This window comes from Triturus cristatus, chromosome 11, assembly GCF_964204655.1.
Source record: "Triturus cristatus chromosome 11, aTriCri1.1, whole genome shotgun sequence".
In the NCBI taxonomy this organism is placed as follows: Eukaryota; Metazoa; Chordata; class Amphibia; order Caudata; family Salamandridae; genus Triturus; species Triturus cristatus.
The window spans coordinates 1,007,074,501-1,007,095,256 of record NC_140594.1 but is presented as its reverse complement, the minus strand read 5'-3'; the positions used below and the strand labels follow the sequence as shown (position 1 = coordinate 1,007,095,256).

Genomic DNA, 20,756 nt, shown 5'->3' with positions numbered 1-20,756 from the left:
ACTGTAGCATTTTCATATCCTGATAAAGACAGTTTGCAGCCACAAAGGATGGCGTTTACTTTGATTATTGTATTGAAATTTAACATGCAGGCAATTCGGGTCTCAGTGACCTCTTTGAAGTAGACTCAGTCAGTTCTGATTGAATCTTGTACTTGACTAATATATTTATCTGCAATGAGAGTTCCCAGATTGTCTGTGAGTTCCTGGTGCCTTATGTATTTATAAGTTTTTTCAGAAGGGATTGATCATTTCAAGTGTAAGTAGAAAGAACATTTAAATATTGGGTAGAGGAGAAGCACGAGATGTCTTCATTCGGATAGGCTTTATTCACCAGAACACATCGATATGTATCCAGCAGCAATATCTAGACAGGCATACTAACATATACTAAATTAAAACTCAACATGCAATTGTGCATTAAAATAAAAAAGTGACACTGGGTGTAACATTGTATTAAAACCAAAAACAATCCCTAACTGTGATCCTCATTGATTTCATAACAAATTTTATGTGCTGTTTTACAGTAAAATGGAGGAACAAACTGTGCGAGTGACTGTGACTAATGAGAAATCACCTCTATTCTCAAGTACCCTAACTACAGATACATTACATTGCTGACCTATGACAGAACATATGGCTTCAGTTTTTCCAAGATGTAGTTGCTGCTTGTTTGTGCCAATTATCGGTCTCAGTTTTTTGCATTCTTGAGTTTTCAGTAAAAGAAGTTCACCCATTCTCATCTACAGGGACATACTTCTTTCGCTACATAAATTTGTGTCCGTGCCTCTGCTAAGCCGAGGCCATTTGGGAGAATGGGAGCGAACAGATCCTCAGGCTGCTGTCATAGCTAAAACCAGAATAAGTCTCCTCTAACCTCATTGTCTCCTGAAAATTGTCATTCTCACCTTACAATGTAAGGGGAATTTGTCTGGAAGGGAATTCTAGGAGAGGAGCATGCCTCCTCCTATAAAACTTGAATGCGCAAGTTGCCTTGGGAACTAAGAAAATTCATAGGGGTCTCATGGCGGGTGGAGACAGAAGAGTAACGCGAGGCTGGCTAATCTTTCATTCTTGTGCTGTCAGAGCAGCAACCTACCAAACACTTTGTCTCTCTCACTCTTGCACATGAGCATTTATATATTCATTCCACACAAAATTAAAATTAAATCATTACAATTAAAGCATTCATCTAATCATTCTGGGCTGCTCGTCACACATCATCAAGTTTTCCCCTGTAGTTAAAATATCTATCACCGGTGTCTGAATGTTTGTAGAAACCAAAATCTACATATATTTTAAAAATCATCCATTCCAGCTGGGATTTTCTCCCAGTAAACATGTCATGACCAATTCTTGATATTTTCATACATTTAGGTGTAAAAACATTAGGCATCTTTTCTCTGTATAACTTTTTTCACATAAATACAATTTGTGGGTTAATGACACCTCCGCCTAGGCACAAAGGCAACAGGTAGCATCTGATTCCGTATAAAAAATCTCTAAAATGGCATCAGACTGAGGCTACATCTAATCAATGTTAACATTTGATTCAAAGTAAATGGGTGCTTCAAATAATCTTGCTTACAGTTAAACTGATATGGGCTGCACACCATCCATGAGCATCTCCTTGCATCCAAGTCCATCTTACCCTCATGAAGATATGGGTTTAGCTTATTTCATGCCTTGTTTGGGGGGGATTGAAAATGCTTTATTCCAAATAGCTTCAAAGTGCAGATTACAAATATACACACACACACACACACACACGCACACACACGCACACACACACACTAGACAAATTCTCCCCATGCATAGCACCTTTCCATAAAATTCCCTTCAATGTTGTTGGCGAGTAGATCTAAGTTTTCGACAATAAGTTACAAATGCTGCTTGTAGAACAAGAAGTTGTCTCCAGAGTTTAAACTCTATTCATAGTTGGATTTGAGGATTTCTGTTAGGAAGGCGGAACGAGAGCGCATATTCGGCAGTGAGATAAATGCAGCCATCTGGCAAGTTTCCTATAGAAGAGTATCGACTCCTATCTGAGAGTGGGTATATATCTACTAAATGCAGCTTTGGAAAAAGAGAGGTGCCTGCCAGTTTATTACTCGAGTGAGAAAAGAGATGTTTATGGCTAAGGCCCTGATTTAAATGTAGGCGGAGAGAGAACTCTGTCACAACAGCGAACAAGTTTGCTCCCTACCAACATTACAGCCCACTCCCCCGCCCACTTCCCTATTTAGACTTGGGCAGACCATAGGTTTGAAGTTGGAGGAGACTACACAGTCCCTGCCGTGGTCAAACCCCTCCAATGGCGTATGCTTAATCTGAGTATTTGCTCTATGTCAGCCTACCTAGTTTAGACATAAAGCCGATATTCAATGCCTGTCACTGCCAGGAAAAACCTGGTGGTAAGGGGCATTGGAAAGTGGGAGTAAAGTCCAGTGGCGAGGGGGGGGGGGCATTTTTTTTATTTTCAAAAGGATAATCCCACTTTGGGATTATCTTTTTGAAACTGAAGAAAAACATTGTAAATTTGCCGTATGGCTCCGTCATTTTGATGGTGCTGTTGGTCAATCTTACAATGCATTGACAGGAACCACTGTGACGGCAGTTCCTGCCAATGCTTGAAATGTCTGTTGGGCCGGCAAACATTTCTAAATTTAGAACGTGGCACCTCTGTCAGGGTGAGGAGTAATTTACTCCGTCGCCGTAGTGGAGAAATGGACCACCTGCGAAGGATTAAAACGGGCGCCATCGCAGTAGACTATAGTGAAAAAAGTTCAAAAGATGACACTCTTCACTCTTACAATCCCACTCCTAAGTATGTGTAGCTATTTACATGTTCCAACGCATTCCTTCTAAGAGCCAGTGGCATTTTTTTTCTTTTATTATCCTTCAGCCAAAGGCTACTATTTTAGTTTTGTCATTTTTAATTACAAGGTTATTTGCCAGGCAGTAATTGTGCAAACCACTTAAAGCTCTCTGGAGCCTGTAAAGGGTTATATCCAGAAGAATAGTTGGGGGGGGGGGGGAGTATTTCTAATGCAAGGGGTAACTTCTAAGTCCACCTGATATAAAAGTGAGGGTGCAAGAATTCAGCCTTGCTGCCATTGTAAGCATAAGTTGAGATCCTACAAAGTTGTGTAAATACGGCATTTAAGAAATTAATAGGACAGTAACATAGCCAGAATGCTGACAACAATAGGAAAAGATATTCCCTATATTTAACCCATAAAACTTGTATCAAAAGGTATCTCAGGATTATATTTGATAGGGACAAATGAACACAACAGGTGTTATAAGTGGCTGTGAAGTAACCCTGCTTACCTTCACTGTCCCATCCGTACCCCCTGTCAGAAGACGAGTCTCGCTTACATCCAGTGCCATTGTGCTGATTTCGGCTGTGCCATGGCAAGCAGTAAATTGTTTCACTTTTTGGCCAGTGTCAATCATGAAAACATTTACAGTGGATCCTGTGTCAGAGCTGATGACCTGGAACACAAAAGATTCAGCCTTACTTTAAACGGAGTATGCTAGCCCCCTTCAAATATAGGGTTATTAAGTTTAACATCATCCACACCCCAACGTCTAGTCACACACCAACGTCTAGTCACACACCTCTACAAGGCAGCCCAACGTGAACAATTCCGAGAACAGGAAAAAACAGGAAATAAGATGAAGAACTAGGCAACCCCATTGTCAAGGAAGATTGGGAATCTAGTTGTGCACTAACACAAATGCTCACGTCAAATTGTAACTTGCGAATTATACATTTCAAATTTCTACAACAATCATATATAATACGCCGGTGCAATTACACAAATACGGTTTAAGGGTGGATGAGAGATGTCATAGATGCAGTGCTCACCGGGCAGATTTCTTATAAATGGCATGGGCATGCCCACAGCTCCAATCATTCTGGCAAATGGTGACCAATGTCCTCACAGCCATGCTGACTGAACAGATACCTAATGTGCCCCTAGTCTGCCTATTGGGGATATACAAAATCAAACAGGCTAGAAGACGCACATTTCTGGTTGTGGCCCAGAGACGCATAGCTCTGTGATGGGAAAGTAAACGGACACCACAGAGCCCAGACTGGATCACAGACATGACATATTGTAAGGAGCGACTGAAAACTTATGCAGAAGAAATACCACAGGCCTCCCGACCCAGGGATTTCTGGGACCCCTTGGTACAATACCTGAAATCCATACAAACAGACGAATGAATACACACTAAAGTATATAAACTGCATTCAAAGTGCAATGTTTTTTGGGTGAGGATGCCGGAGATGTTGGGTGTTTGAAGGCTGTGGGTGCCGGGGGTCATTGTTTGTTGGGGACATGTCAAGACAAAAACCAACAAGCTGAAGTTATGGCAAGAAAATGCTATGATATATAATGGAAATGTTGCAGCATATCAATCTATGGACTCGTAAATGAATAGCTGTAAAGTAATTGTACAAATGCTGTGGAATCTGCATACTATGCCGGACCACAAATAAAAAATATATGTATAGGGTTATTAAGACTTCAGAGAAAGTGATAATAACTGGCACAAACAGTATGTTTGTCCATTTTAACAACTGCGTCTATTGGATGAAAACAAATGACTCTCACCTAACTCACCTGTTTGACCATATCGGTCCAGATTCACACAAAAACTAGTACATCTATTATTACTCCTACGACTGGGGGCACATTTACTACTTCTAGAATTCCCAAAGACTGCTTGTAGCATGCTTGGAAAGCTGCACTACGAGCAGATTTCCAATCTTAATTCTTGGAATGGCGTGTGACATGTTCCCCTGCTACCATGTCTTTAATGCGTATTTGTACACAGTATACATTGTCTGCCCTGGTGAAATACTGCCTGATGTACAAGTGCACTGTTTTACTTTTCTTTTTATATTTTCTACTGTCAAACCATAACTCCCCAAGGAGAAATCCCTTAATTTACACCCCCTCTAAATTTTAAGATGATCAATTCTCTTTTGCATGTGTCATCCTTCGACCATTTCCAGAGTGGGAAGGACTAAACTGATCAGAATTTGTGACTGTCCACAAATTCAAGTGTTTGTGAGCACTGACAAACCCGCCAGGCAAACCCCCCCTTGTTATACTCATTTCCCACACTTTTATGGTGTTCACTAAAGCATCTTTCTCCACAACGGTGGCAGAGAAAACAGCATTAGTAAACCCATTCGTCTCTCATTGTCTCTGAATACCTAAGAGGAGTAAATAAAGGCATTTTCAGCTGTAAACATATATTTCTTTTGTGAATCAGACCCACCATTCACCATTATTTATTATAAGGTATTAACCAGGTCCAAAACACACCTAATATTACAGGTACATTTATGGATGCAGGCTGTTTTAGATAGACATCCACAGGTGAGATGTGGTGGTATGCCTCAATGGCAAGCAGCTCCAGTTGGTGCTGGGATTCTCCCAGTGGACTCCACCATGATCAGGAACTTATATCTGCCACATGAGACTTGATGCAGTTAAAAGGACAAGAGACTCAGGATTAATTTCTGACCATTGTATGCTCTGCCAACACTTGATGCAGCAGCCCTCTTTCTCTGCAAGAGAGCTTCCGCCTAAATAGATGTTCTAACCCTCCCCAAGGGTAGAAAGGATTTTTATCAGAAGTAATCAAAGTACACTTCCTTTTCAGTTCCATTCTAGAGGGTATGGAGGCCTGCAGCCCCAGCAGCATGGCATGTATCTACCAAACTTGTTCCAAGATGCAATCTGCAGCACATTCAAGTAATTCTGAAAAAGTCTGGAAAGGGAGGTAATACCAGCATGCAGTTATTTTACAGCATAGTCTGTTTGAGGTTCAATCCGGTTTTTTATTTGTAATATAGTGACTTTAAGGGTAGTTTAACTTGTTTCAAAGAGCTGCAATATTTTGGCAAGGAAAGTGAGGAAGAGGACGATTAAGTGCTTTCCCCTGATTACCATAAACGGATGCAACCGGGAAGCAGGACATAGACATCTATGCGAAACATCCATTAACATGCTTTTTTCTAAATATTATGTTTGTCACCATTGCTCCTTTCACTCATAAGGCAGAGGGACACCCTCACACGTCAAACAAACTCTTTTAGGTCATGGATGGGACATTCTCAACTCCCCGGATCCTCCTATAATTGTGCTTATGTTTTTCATTCATTGTCATTTTTCAGAAATGTAGGCCTCATCCCACCTAGGAAATGGTTCCAAGCCTCTAGTCCGGGATCCCTTCTCAGGGAGTCAGCTACTGCTTAGAATATGAAATAATATTAACATATTAATAAAGTGTATATAAATAAAAAAAGCAAAATGTACATTTGAAATGGGCAGGCTATAAAAATAAATTAGCAGCCACAGATTGATTTGTGAGAGCAATGGAAGTGAATCAAAAAGAATACTGTATGGACGATAAGTGGACTCAATCGATTTTAGAAAAGCATCAACCTTTCTAATACAATTAAAATGTTGATTATTTTATATTTTATGTGAATTAAAGAAATTATTTCATCATTGTGTATTTGGTTGATGAATGCTTGTTTCTGATTATTTTTATGGTTCAGATCGTCGCAAAATTCTTAGGCAAGGATCCCTGGTCACTAGTAATGACTCAGGTGGAGGGCCCCAAAATCCAATAATGATCCAGTGGGGTTCCCTGGAGTCTAATAATGATTCTATGTGCGGGTCCACAGAAGTCAAAAGGTTAAGAAGCCCTGACCTAGGTGATAATCCCAATTCGGGTAGAAAGAGGATTTTACACCCACATTATGATTTTGATATTTGCTGTCAGTGCTACACCCCCTGTTTTTTGCCAGGGTGGTTTTCACCAGGTAAAATATGGCAAAATATTTGTGTTAAAAAATGCATAGTCTCTGTTTCCATACTTCAGAACTGGAGAAAATGTGGGGTTACCAGGTTTTCGTCATTCCAAGAGGCAGAGCTCAGAATGATATGCTAATATTGCACTTGGTAAATGTGCCCACAATATAGGTAGTTACCAGTTGAGCTATTTCGGTGAGAAATAATAGGCTATATGTATGGTGACTTGACAGTCACCCAGGAGCAGCTGCTGCCAATCTGGCGTGAGGTGGCAGCACGGGGAAAAAAATAAAATAGATATACACTGCCCTTGTGCCGTCAGTGGCCACCTCTATGATCTTCCCCATGAGAACAGGTTCCCAGACTTCCCACTTAATTCCAATGCGGCTCTCATGCATTTACTCTCAGCATGCGAGAAGCACTGGGTTTGGGCAGAGAGGGTCGGTTTCACGCTCCAGCAGTGACTGGGAGCCTGTGCCCCTGAGCACTGCTGATATCTCCAAGGAACAGCCTGGAGATATACAAGTGCGCATGTCGATTTGGCTATCCTAAGATGGCTTGCCAAACCAACATGTGCACTTTCAGAGCCTATCACTCCTCCTCTCCCTGCTGCCGACGCTGTGACATGGCCCACCCGCCTTAGACTCTGCAGACTGGAAGTAAAAAATAAAAATACTTTTGTTGTAATTTTTTTTCTGCAGTGGGGCGACACTCCTCTGCCATAGTGGAGTAGCCACCCCTGCAGTCACCAACTTGCCCAGTTAACGATAGCTCCCACCCCAAAGTCCTATGTCGAGCACTGGGCAAGTGTTTGAACTAGAGGTAACTGACTTTGTTTTAATCGCCCTGGACAAATTCCAAGGGGGCCTATTCACAAAAGCATTTTTGAGTATGTTAAATAGTAACTACAGTGGTATTACACATGCTAATCAATCTGGAACTCGAAATCTCTGCCTAAGTCTGCCCATATATTTTATGTGCCATGAGTGTGAAGAACTGTGCATGAGGAGGTATTATGGTTTGTAGGGATGTGTGGAAGGGATAAGTGGGATGGTATGAAATTAGGGAAAATCTACTACTAAATAGGAGGAGTTAATCAAAAAAAGGAGAGGATTAGGGAGGTATATGTAAATATTAAAATATTTACGAAAGAGTAAGACACTTGCTGTTCATGAACACTACGCATATATATATATATATATTATATATAATATATATATATTTATATCCAAAGTTTCTTGCTTTGTAGTAGAAAAAGTCTTTGAATGTTTGCATTGTAGCACAATTCTCAGCGATTACAGTGCTAGGCGCAGCGCAAATACAGGCACCACCGGCAATTGGCCAGCCTGCAGGCAATATGCTGAAGCAGCAAAGGAAAATATATATATATATATATATATATATATATATATATATATATATATATATATATATATATATATTACCTACTGGCGGTCGCCAGTAGGTAGTTATAGTTAGGACCCTGTTTCCATAGGAAATCCGCAACATTCTATTTGGAATAACTTTGGCGCCGGTTGACGAATCCTCGCGAATTTCTCAAAATAGGTGGGGCGCTACGCTCCGCTCCTACCCTGAAAGTCTCGGGGGGATTCGTCAAGCGGGGGCTGAGATAAAAGGGGGGTCCCAAAACGCGTTTTTCCCATGCATTTTTCCATAGGACCTTTAGACAGGGCTACAGCCCGAACGGCTGAACAGAATTACTAGAAATTTGGCAGAGAGGTAGTCCTCAGGTCAAGGAAGTGCCTTTTGTAGGTTTGGTGTAAATCTGTTCAGTAGATTCTGAGAAAATAGCCTTTAAATCAATATATATATCTGAGCCAGCTTACGGTACGCTTACCGTAAGCTTACCGTACGCGTACGGTGGCGTGCGCGAGCGCGATTCTGAATGGCTGTTAGATCTTAGTAAACATTCGAATCGGCCGAAACCAGGAAGCGGCGGCCGCCATTTTGTGTATTTCACTCCGGTAAAAAAGAGTGATATCTTGAAAAGGGGGCAAGGGAGAGAGTTACAGACCCCCTAACATTTGTAAGGGGGTCAAAGAAGGACAGAAAAGTACAAAGGAAACATTTATTGATTTTAAAAAAAATCACGGGGTACGCGTACGGTAAGCTCACGGTAAGCGTACGGTAAAAAAAAAATACAAAAAAGAAATGAAATTCAGATTTAAGTGTTTAGATATTAGGGGGCTCTAAAAAGAGCCGTTGTGTTTATTAAGTGATTTTTTTGTGGTACCTACAAGTAAGTACCGATGCAGAGTCTAAGGTTCAAGAGGAAGACTCTGTTCCCTTCATCATTGAAGTGCACACCATCTCCTCTATAAATGTCTTGCATGTCGTAACGCAAGTTGTTGTGGTAAATGGAACCCATACCATAGTCACGGAGGAAAGCAGAAACAGATTTGTTGACGTGCTTTCTTGCTTTGTCAATCTGCGGACAGAAATGATTGGACCAGTTCCATTTTTGCCTTTGGCATATGTTAGAAAACACAAAGGCAGTTTTAGGGAAAAGTGAAAACAGTTGTGCAAAGGTGTCCTTCATAAGCATTTCCAGACCTACCCCAGTCAAAGTGCCTAGGTCATTGCCACCACAGTGCACTATTATGAGGTCAGGGTGTTGGATTTGCCTGAAGGATTTCACCAATGGCATCAATTGGTGCCACTTTAACCCTCTCTGACCAATCCATTTAATGTCTACATTTGGCAAAGCAAGGTCTCTCACCATACCTGTTTTCTCTGCAAACTTTTCACTCCAGAAGACATAGCTGTGCCCTACAATCCACACTGTGAACATCTTCAAAGGAGAACTGGATGCACTCAGGAGGTGTCTTTCAGTAGAATGGCAATATGAAAAGAAAGACAGTTTGGAAATGGAGGCATACATATTTTTTTCAAAACAAAAAGAACTGATTGGCTGTTTCATACCATTCTACACTAAAAACTAGGCTGTATGTGTAAATTAATAGAAGCATGTTTTGTATTGGTACAGAAAAATGTGTTACCAAAGAACAGTACTATGGATTTGCTGTTAGGTTTGAAAAGTCAAGCACTCTTGCTCTGTGGAATTGAAACATTGTGTGGCGAACTTCTGACCTAACTCCACACAGCAGTGTTCCATGAGCTGTTGCTATGGTAGCAGGCAGAAGTCAAGTTGGGGGAAGGGTACTAGGCAGAAGTCAAGTTGGGGGCAGGGTACTTTTGGAAAAGGGTTGGTTTTCAACCAATAGAAATGTGTGATTACATTTGAAAAAAAGGGGGAAGCACTGAGATTTGAAACTTACATGTATATGTGTGGAAAAATAGAGGGAAACTTTGCCATTATCTGGTTCTGCTGAGAGGAGAGAGGTGTAGAGAACAGAGATCCTGGCTCTGATAATCTGCTGTTTGAGTGCCACATTTCTTTCACAACTAACTAATTTTAAAGGTGAGGTTAGAGTTTGAGAGGGGATGTATATGGTAAATTAAGAAATGAATAATAGAAATGTAATTCTTTTTGTTGAAGTTGCGTTTATAATTTTCTGTTTTGGGAGAAATTTAAATGTGAGGAACATGTAAAATAATATGGACTATGTTTTCACGATAAATTAAGGTGTATTGGTATAAAAAATGAATAGTTTAAGGGTTTGAGGTTGGACTCAGTAATGCAAATACATTCAGCATCACTAAGGCTGGTTGCCCTTGGTGGAATGTAGGCAGTCACCCAGGTTACACATGTTGGGAAATATAGGCAGAGATTTATTGTGTACAACTCTGGTAATTTTATATTTGCATTAGTAGGAAAAAGGGGGAGCGATTTTTTGGTGCAGAAGCAGACTCTTAGCACACACCCAGCTCCTTTCCATGTATAATCATGCACAGTATTTACAAGCGAGTGGGGTTTGAGGTTTCAGTCTGTAATGCAAATACATTCAGCATCACTAAGGCTGGTTGCCCTTGCTGGAGTGTAGGCAGTCACCCAGGATACACATGGTGGTGGTCTGAAAAAGCAGTTTGGACATGTGCATTTAAAAAAATCTGAAAAGTGGATTCATATTGTGTCAGTCTGTAAAAGTGTTTATCACTTGCCAAAAAAAAGAGCAGTAAGTGTGCATTCAAATTGGCAAAGAAATTTCGTTTTGTGACTAATGTGAAAACATGACTCTGTGTGCAAATAGGAATTACAGGCAGAGATTTATTGCGTTTTGCTCTGGTGATTTCACAGTTGCATTAGTAGGAAAAAGGGGGAGCGATTTTTTGGTGCAGAAGCAGACTCTTAGCACACACCCAGCTCCTTTCCATGTATAATCATGCACAGTATTTACAAGCGAGTGGGGTTTGAGGTTTCAGTCTGTAATGCAAAGACATTCAGCATCACTAAGGCTGGTTGCCCTTGCTGGAGTGTAGGCAGTCACCCAGGATACACATGGTGGTGGTCTGAAAAAGCAGTCTGGACATGGGCATTTAAAAAAATCTGAAAAGTGGATTCATAATGTGTCAGTCTGTAAAAGTGATTATCACTTGCCAAAAAAAAAGAGCAGTAAGTGTGCATTCAAATTGGCAAAGAAATTTCGTTTTGTGACTAATGTGAAAACATGACTCTGTGTGCAAATAGGAATTACAGGCAGAGATTTATTGCGTTTTGCTCTGGTGATTTCACAGTTGCATTAGTAGGAAAAAGGGGGAGCGATTTTTTGGTGCAGAAGCAGACTCTTAGCACACACCCAGCTCCTTTCCATGTATAATCATGCACAGTATTTACAAGCGAGTGGGGTTTGAGGTTTCAGTCTGTAATGCAAAGACATTCAGCATCAGTAAGGCTGGTTGCCCTTGCTGGAGTGTAGGCAGTCACCCAGGATACACATGGTGGTGGTCTGAAAAAGCAGTCTGGACATGGGCATTTAAAAAAATCTGAAAAGTGGATTCATAATGTGTCAGTCTGTAAAAGTGATTATCACTTGCCAAAAAAAAAGAGCAGTAAGTGTGCATTCAAATTGGCAAAGAAATTTCGTTTTGTGACTAATGTGAAAACATGACTCTGTGTGCAAATAGGAATTACAGGCAGAGATTTATTGCGTTTTGCTCTGGTGATTTCACAGTTGCATTAGTAGGAAAAAGGGGGAGCGATTTTTTGGTGCAGAAGCAGACTCTTAGCACACACCCAGCTCCTTTCCATGTATAATCATGCACAGTATTTACAAGCGAGTGGGGTTTGAGGTTTCAGTCTGTAATGCAAAGAAATTCAGCATCACTAAGGCTGGTTGCCCTTGCTGGAGTGTAGGCAGTCACCCAGGATACACATGGTGGTGGTCTGAAAAAGCAGTCTGGACATGTGCATTTAAAAAAATCTGAAAAGTGGATTCATAATGTGTCAGTCTGTAAAAGTGATTATCACTTGCCAAAAAAAAAGAGCAGTAAGTGTGCATTCAAATTGGCAAAGAAATTTCGTTTTGTGACTAATGTGAAAACATGACTCTGTGTGCAAATAGGAATTACAGGCAGAGATATATTGCGTTTTGCTCTGGTGATTTCACAGTTGCATTAGTAGGAAAAAGGGGGAGCGATTTTTTGGTGCAGAAGCAGACTCTTAGCACACACCCAGCTCCTTTCCATGTATAATCATGCACAGTATTTACAAGCGAGTGGGGTTTGAGGTTTCAGTCTGTAATGCAAAGACATTCAGCATCACTAAGGCTGGTTGCCCTTGCTGGAGTGTAGGCAGTCACCCAGGATACACATGGTGGTGGTCTGAAAAAGCAGTCTGGACATGTGCATTTAAAAAAATCTGAAAAGTGGATTTATAATGTGTCAGTCTGTAAAAGTGATTATCACTTGCCAAAAAAAAAGAGCAGTAAGTGTGCATTCAAATTGGCAAAGAAATTTCGTTTTGTGACTATTGTGAAAACATGACTCTGTGTGCAAATAGGAATTACAGGCAGAGATTTATTGCGTTTTGCTCTGGTGATTTCACAGAAATGTAGTAATATATTTAAATAAAATAAAGGAATTTTTTTTTAGTTTTTTTCAGGTATTGCTGAAGAGCAGTGAACAAAATTTAAGATGCCTACAAAATCCAGAGTTCAAAAAACTCACAAAAAAAACCTATATTTGAAGACAACTGGAGGACCAAAGTTAGTAGAAGATGCTCATGTTGGGAAAAAGAAAAAATCTTCTGGTAAGCAGAAAAAACTATTTCTAAAAAATATATTCAAAAGAATGAAAAATGTACAAAATGTCTGTACTGGAAAGAATGTTTTGAAAAGAAAAGGACAGGAAAAAATTGAGAATTTGGTAATGCAAATATACCTTCTGCAACTGAAAAGATTTACATAAATAGAAAAACAGCGTTTAAAGAGATACGTAGAAAAATGTTTCAGAGAAGAGTTATGTCCAATTTGATAAAGGATGTGAAGAAATATAAGCAAAAGAGTAAGTTTTATAAAAGAAAAAAAGAAATTGAAGCCATTGCAGCAAAGGCATTAGAATTAAAAAGGAAACTATTCATTTTAATTTTGAATAGGATGCGTACATTAGACAAAATGGTTAATGTACTGAAATCACATAGCAAAAGGAAAAGAGTAGTGAACAGAACAAACTTTTGTAAAGTGTTTTTAGGAAAGTGGATGCATAGTTCAAGTAGTGAACCTTTTTTTAATGAAGAGAGCTATTTTCAAAGTAATAGTTTGCTGCATGCAGTTGACACCAGAGGTCGTGCTTACGAAGTAAAAAATGGTTGCATAATGGAGAAGGAGATAATGGTTCCAAGAGATGAGGTACAAGTGATGGCAGATGAGGCTATGGGGAGACGTCCTAAAGCCCCAGTGTACACTTGGAATTGTAGTAGTATTTGCACTGTGCGTCAGGAATCTATTGACAAATTTCGTGAGTTTCTAAGAGAATTTAGTAAAAAAAAGTATAAAACAGAAGATTAAGGTGCTTCAAAGTCTAGATCCATGCAGAGTGAGAGAGAATACTGGTTTGCAGGGTCATTCTCTGGCTTGTCTATCTAGAAAAGTCTGTAATAGTGTTTTCCATCATTTTAGGATGCTGGCTGTTCATCATACTGAAATGAGAAAGTTTGTGAGACGGTTGTATTTTGCTAAAAGTCCAGCAATAAAGTTAGATGAATTGAATAGGGCTCTGTTCCGTGGAACGGTATCAGATGTAGAGAAGGTTGTTGATGAAATTCAGTTTTGTTACTTTGGTCCTGAACAAAACAGTGCAGAGAAGGACACAGTAAATGAGGAAGAAGTGGAAGAGAATGTAGAACCCTCTGTAAGTAAGACATTTAATGATCACATAACAAAATTTGCAATAATCTCTAATGAAAGACCAAATATTACTTGTATTTGTTGCCGCAGAACTCATTATAGAAAACAAACCAGGTATGTTGATCTCTACAGAAAGAGTGAAAATGAAGATAATTATAAGTGGAAGGATTTTGCCACATATATATTTCTTGAAAATTGTTTTGAATTGGGTGAAGTACAGCGTATTTGTAAATACTGTTACAACAAGTTAGAGGAAAATAGAATGCCGACCAGAGCTGTACATAATAATTTAGAATTGGATGCTATTCCTGCTGAACTTTCTGAATTAAATACATATGAGTCTATACTCATTCAATGTGTTCATCCGTTCCAGACCATAGTACGTATGGAGCCCAAAACTGGTAAATTACCTCCTTCTGATTTACTGAGAGGTTTAAAAGGTAGAGTGGTGTATTTGCCCTTGGATTTGAAAAAAAATATGGAAACTATTGATGCGGATACTTTGGAAACTGAACCATTAATTATTCTGGTTAATGGTGTACCTACAAAGAATAAGAAGATTTGGCAGGAGCTGGTAGATGTACGGAAAGTACAAAGAGCAAATTTGTATTTGAAAAGGAATAACAAATGGTATGAATCAATTTATATAGAAGAAGAAGAAGAAGAAGATTTACAAGAAGACACAGAAACACCAACTGGACAAATTGAAAAAGTGGACAAGTCAAAGGAAGAAGAAATTTATGAACATTTTAGCATACATCCTCTTCATTCAAAAGAAGTTATGGGAGACAATATTGATCTCTTTCAGATGAAGAAAGCAAAAGGAAGTCCCGTGAGTGTATGGGAGGAGAGCTTGGAAGCTCGATGTTTTCCCCAGCTGTTTCCTAAAGGAAAAGGAGGACGATACGATGAACGTCCGGAACAGATTCCAGCTTCTGAGTATCGGACTACAAGACTATATACTGAAGATCCCAGATTTCGACAAAGTATTCCTTATTTGTTCCATCTTTTATTTGAAAGCGACTTGTCTGCACTGTCTTATGCAGTAAATCACATTTTAAAAAGTGGAGTACATTTACAAAATGTGTCTGCTAAGGATTTTATGGAGAAAGTGCAGCACCGAGATGATCATTTGGAAACACAACTGATCAATCTGATGGCTTGTCAGCGTGGGACAAATGAATATTGGTACCGACGCCATGGTGAATTAAAATGCATGTTACGGAATTTAGGAACACCAACATGGTTCGTTACCCTAAGCTGTGCGGAGTACGCTTGGGATGATTTACTGGATTTTCTACGAGAGGCAAATTCAAACATTAAAAACATCGAATACAAGACAGCAGGAGAACTGTGCTCATTGGATCCGGTTAATGTTTGCAGATATTTCAATCATAGATTTGAGGCTATGATGTCCTTCATCTGCAATAAAAAAAATCCACCTCTTGGAGAAGTAGTAGATTTCTTTTGGAGAAAAGAGTACCAGGCAAGAGGTGCTCCTCATATTCATATGCTGTTGTGGATCAAGGATGCCCCAAAGTTTGGAACAGATACTGATGAAGCAGTGTTATCTTACATTGAAGAATATGCAACATGCGCTATACCAAAAAGCACAGAAGAGAAAAAGTTAAAGGAGCAAGTTTTACGTTTCCAAAGTCATCGGTGTGGAAAATACTGTCGACGGAAATACAAGAGCAAAGATAAATACTACACTAAATGTCGATTTGGATTTCCTAGACCTGTTCTTTCAAATGGAAGAGTAAACAGTTTTATGTCAGCTGTGAGACATACTATCACAAGAAAATCACCTAAGAATACCTACAACCTTAAAAGAAAAGAAGAATCAAAAAATATAAATGACTACAACCCAGTCATTTTATCCATGTGGAACGCTAACATGGATATACAGTATGTAGCTGACAATTCCATTGCTGTTGCTCGATATGTAACGTCTTACATTACAAAATCAGAAAAAACAGAATTGAAGGAAATGTGGGAAGAGATTTCTCACGAAAAGACTGTCAGTAAGAAGCTGTACAGTTTCAGTTTGAAGATGTTATCGCATCGAGAAATTGGATCCTACGAATGTTCAGATAGGTTATCTTCTGCAAGTTTCTACTCGAAGTCAAGAAGAATAATTTGGGCAAGTTTAGGCCTTGCAGCAATGAGAAATCGGGTACTAAAATCTGTTGGAGAAATTGAATATTTGGCCGAGAATGACCCAGAAAGTACAGATATTTTGAAATCAAACATGTTGGACACATATTATCCCAAGAGAAGTCAACATCTGGAGAACATGTGTCTCTATGAAGTGCTGCAGAACTACATTTATTCACGGAAAGCCGCAGAAGACATCAACAATGGAAAATATAAAGTCATTGGTGAGGAAGGATGTTTGGTGAAGCAAACAAAAGGAAGTTTGATAAATCACAGGAAGCTGAGTTGCGACACTACTGACAAGAAGGAATTTTACTACTTGGCTCTTTTACAGTTGTTTAAACCATGGCGTACAGAGGATGAACTACTGGGAGAATTTCAAAGCTATGAAGATTCTTTTAATGCTTGCAAAGACAGCATACAATGCAGTACATTCTCAAGTTATCTGCAAATGTTAAATGAAGAAATTGAACAGGAAACTACAATTGCAGCAGAAATAGCTAGAGACAGTTCTCAGGACAGCCAAAGTTCAGAAACACTCAGTCAAGATCCCCTAGGACAACCAATCGTTGAAAATGAAGCATCAATAGCCATGAATGAAGTGGAAACGGCTATGAATCAAGCTCAAGAAGAATTTATAGACTTACAAAATTTGGAAAGACAACTGAACGAAGAGCAGCAACAAATTTATGAAGAGATCAGAAACAAAATTGATCACGGATTTCTACATGAAAAAAAAGAGTGCTCATGCACATCATTTCATCCAATCAGGATGTATGTAAGCGGACAAGCTGGAACTGGAAAAAGTTTCCTAATTAAAGTCATCAGAAGCTACCTACAGCAAAAAACGGATTCTACTTTGTCTTGTGTGGTTACTGCTCCAACTGGGTTAGCAGCATATAACATAAAAGGAATCACTTTACATCGTTTGCTAATGTTACCAGTGGAGCATGAGAACAAAATACAATACAACAAGCTAACTGGAGAAGCATCCTTGGAAGTTTCAAGAGTCTTGAAGAAGATGCAAGTTCTCATTATTGATGAGGTGAGCATGGTTTCAAACTTAATGCTTGCCTTTGTGCATTTAAGAATGCAGCAAATTCTGAAGACAGACTATGACATGTTATTTGGTGGAAAACACGTCATAGTTTTTGGAGATCTTTTGCAACTTACTCCAGTTAAAGGACAACCAGTGTTTAATACTGTGACACATGAAGACACAAAGAAGTCATTGGGAAGCATCGGAAATACAAATATTTGGTCCTTCTTTGAGTACAAGGAACTTACTACTAATATGAGGCAAGCAAGCGATGAAGAATATGGAAGTATTCTGAAAGATATCAGAATTGGACTACTCACAGAAGTTGGCAAAAAAGCATTACAGAGTCGGCTGCTACATAATTTATTTCCAAAGGAAGAAATAGTTGCAGAGAAGATATACAAGAACATTGCAGAAAAGAAAAGTATCATCTGCTTAATGCCAACTCTACGTGAATGCTCAATATTCAATGAGGAGCTTTTGAAATTGGAAAAGGAAGAGATCAGGAAATTAGAAGCAGTGGACAAAATTGAGGATGGAAGAATTACTGTCACAGTAACAGGCACACTGAAAAATAAATTGGATTCACTAGAGAAGAACATTTCCAAAACAGCTGGATTAGAAAAAAATCTATATGTTTGCATGAACTGTAGAGTATTTTTAAGGAGAAATTTGGATGTTGAAAAAGGTTTAGTTAATGGAGCTATGGGAAGAGTTGTGGGTTTTATTAATTATCAGAAAAAAGATGGAATTGAATGTTTAAAAATAAAATTTGATCAGATAGAAGAAGTTAAAGACATTTGTCGTTGTTCAGTTCGTTTCATGCTTGTGAAAGACTTATATGTACGTAGGAAGCAGTTTCCGTTTTCGCTAGCATATGCTGTAACTATTCACAAGTCTCAAGGATTGACTGTAGATTGTGCATTTGTGAACATTGGTTCAACTGTGTTCAAAGAAGGTATGGCATATGTTGCTTTGTCACGAGTGAAAACATTATCAGGTTTATTCATGATAGACTTTGATGACTCAAAAGTTAGTGCTGATACAAATTGTGTAAAGGAGTATAATAGATTAAGAAGAAGCTATGCTCCTCATTTAGGTCAGTATCCTGTGTTGGAGAAACGTGTAGTTTCTCGTAAAAGGAGAAATTAGAATATCTGTGATGAAGATGTACAGAGGAGGAAAAAAAAGAGGAGTGATGTAATTGCAAGCAAAAAGAGTAAGGAAAAAGAAGAACAGGTTGTAGGATGTCATTTTGAAAATAGCTTTGGTGTCAACTGCTACGCAAATGTAGTGCTGAATGTTGCATTTTATCTGGAAAGTTTGCAAGAGCAGATAATAGTAAATCAGGGAAAAAGATTCTGTTCAGAGCTGAGTCTCCTTTTTCAAAAGCTGAGTAATGATAAAACTCAAATAGAAAGTGCTACTGAAATTAGAAAACTTTTAGATGTATGTTCAGGACGAACACAGTTTTCTCAAAATGAACAGCAAGATGCACACGAATTTTTGATGTTTTTTCTTCAGGTACTGGAAGAAGAAGAAGTTGCAATTGATAATTTATTTGGTCTCTCTTATAAATGGGAACATAGTTGTGAAAACTGTTATAATATATGTGGCTCTAATGTTGATAATGAAAGGTTTATTTTTTTGACATTGCCAGAGACTAAAACAGTCACTTTTGCTAAATTAGTTAAAGATGCTAATCATAGCATGCAATGCGGTGAGTGTCAATCTGACATGTTTTCAACATTAATTTTAAAGGAATACGGACAGTATGTAATTTTAATGATGCAACGATGTAGAGCTGATGGTTCAAAATTGGATACTTTAATAAAGAAGTTTACAGGACAGCAATTATCAATTTCAGGAAAAACTTTTGTAACTGTTGCAATAATTTTCCATGAAGGACCTACTGTTACTTCTGGACATTACACAGTTTATCTTAAATGTGAAAAAGGCTGGACACTGTGTAATGATTCCCAATTGGTTTTTAAGCAACGTTTGCCTTTTGATTTAGCAAATTCCTATCTAATCTTCCTGAAACCTAAATTTTAGAGAGACTTGGCAAGATCTGGACAAAACAATTTTACCATTTGATTGGATTACCATTGGAATTTTCAAAAATAAAGATTTTTTAAATTATCATTCGGCCGAATGGAAAGATAACCAATTGTAATGTGGACTTTTTTAATTTTTAATGAAACTTTCGAAAACCAAAAATTTAGAGAAAATCGGTAACATCTGCACAATTTAAATTTTGGAATGTTATTGGAGTGCCATTGGAAATTTTTTCAAAAAAGATTTTTTAAATTACTATTTGGCCATGTGGAAAGGTAACCAATTCTATTGTGGACTTAATAAATTATTAATAAATCTTTCGGGAACCAATATGTTACAGAGAATCGGTGAGATCTGTACAAATAAAACTTTAGAATTTTATTGGATTACCATTGGAAATTTAATCAAAAAAGAATTTTAAAATTACTATTTGGCCTTAAGGAAATGGAACCAGATGTAATGTGGAGTTATTTGAGATATAATATTGTGATTATACTTCTGAAACAAACATATCAGACGGTATTTTAAAGAAATAAGTATTGATATTAGATGATATTTTTTTAGAATATTATGCATTTCTATAATGTTAAGTTTAAGTAAAAAGAGATTCTGGGCTTTTTTAATACAATCTTTGAGATTGTTATTTTTTTTTGCCCGCTGTAAAATGATGAATGCAATTGCTTTCACAATTTATAGTGAAATGCAATATATTCTGAAAACAGCAAAAATAAGGCAAAAATATTTTTTGATAAATATGTAAATATGTGTACTGTATTATAAAATGTTTTAAAAATATTAATACTTTTTTCTTTTTTTTCAGATTGATATAGAAAATTTTCGAAAACTAGAACCATTTTTAAAGCAATTTTTTTAAAAAACAAATGAATAAATATTTTTTTGAGTGGGTATGGTAAGTCAATAATAATAATTGTAGTCTCTCAAGGACCTTGTAATGTGATAATTGATTTTTAGTGTTTTTAAAAAAAAAAAAAAAAAAATTACGCGCACCGTACGCGTACGGTAAAAAAAAAAAAAAAAAAAGTTTTTCAAAACATATATAAAAAAAAGATGAAAGATAAGGTTGGCTCTTAAAAGAGCCGTTGTGTTCATGCAGGGACAGAGGAAAGAAAGATTGGGAAAATTAGTCTCTGCGACAAGTGTGCTGATCTATTTTGTTGTTCACTAGGGAAACACTGGTCTCCCTATGACAAATTAGATCATGACAAGAGGCGCATTGAATATCAACCCTCAGAAATCGAGGGTTAATTTCCTGAGGGCCAGCAAAAGGAGATGCTCCCCCCACAGATGAAGGGCTCACCTGACCTGCAGAAGAAGGACTCAGCCCTGCAGATGATGGTCCAGGCTGAGCTGCTGTGGATGTGCTTGGTTGACTTA

General features: G+C 38.3%; 1 protein-coding gene across 4 annotated transcripts in view; it reads right to left on the bottom strand.

Moving 5' to 3' along the window:
• Positions 1 to 20,756, bottom strand: part of WDR49 (WD repeat domain 49) — a 359,762-nt gene that overhangs the window by 141,193 nt on the left and 197,813 nt on the right. For all 4 annotated transcript variants that reach the window (XM_085635179.1, XM_085635181.1, XM_085635182.1 and 1 more), the window contains one exon: positions 3,331 to 3,495. In XM_085635179.1, coding sequence (XP_085491305.1) covers positions 3,331 to 3,495 — 165 coding nt within the window. The remainder of the gene's footprint in view (positions 1 to 3,330; positions 3,496 to 20,756) is intronic.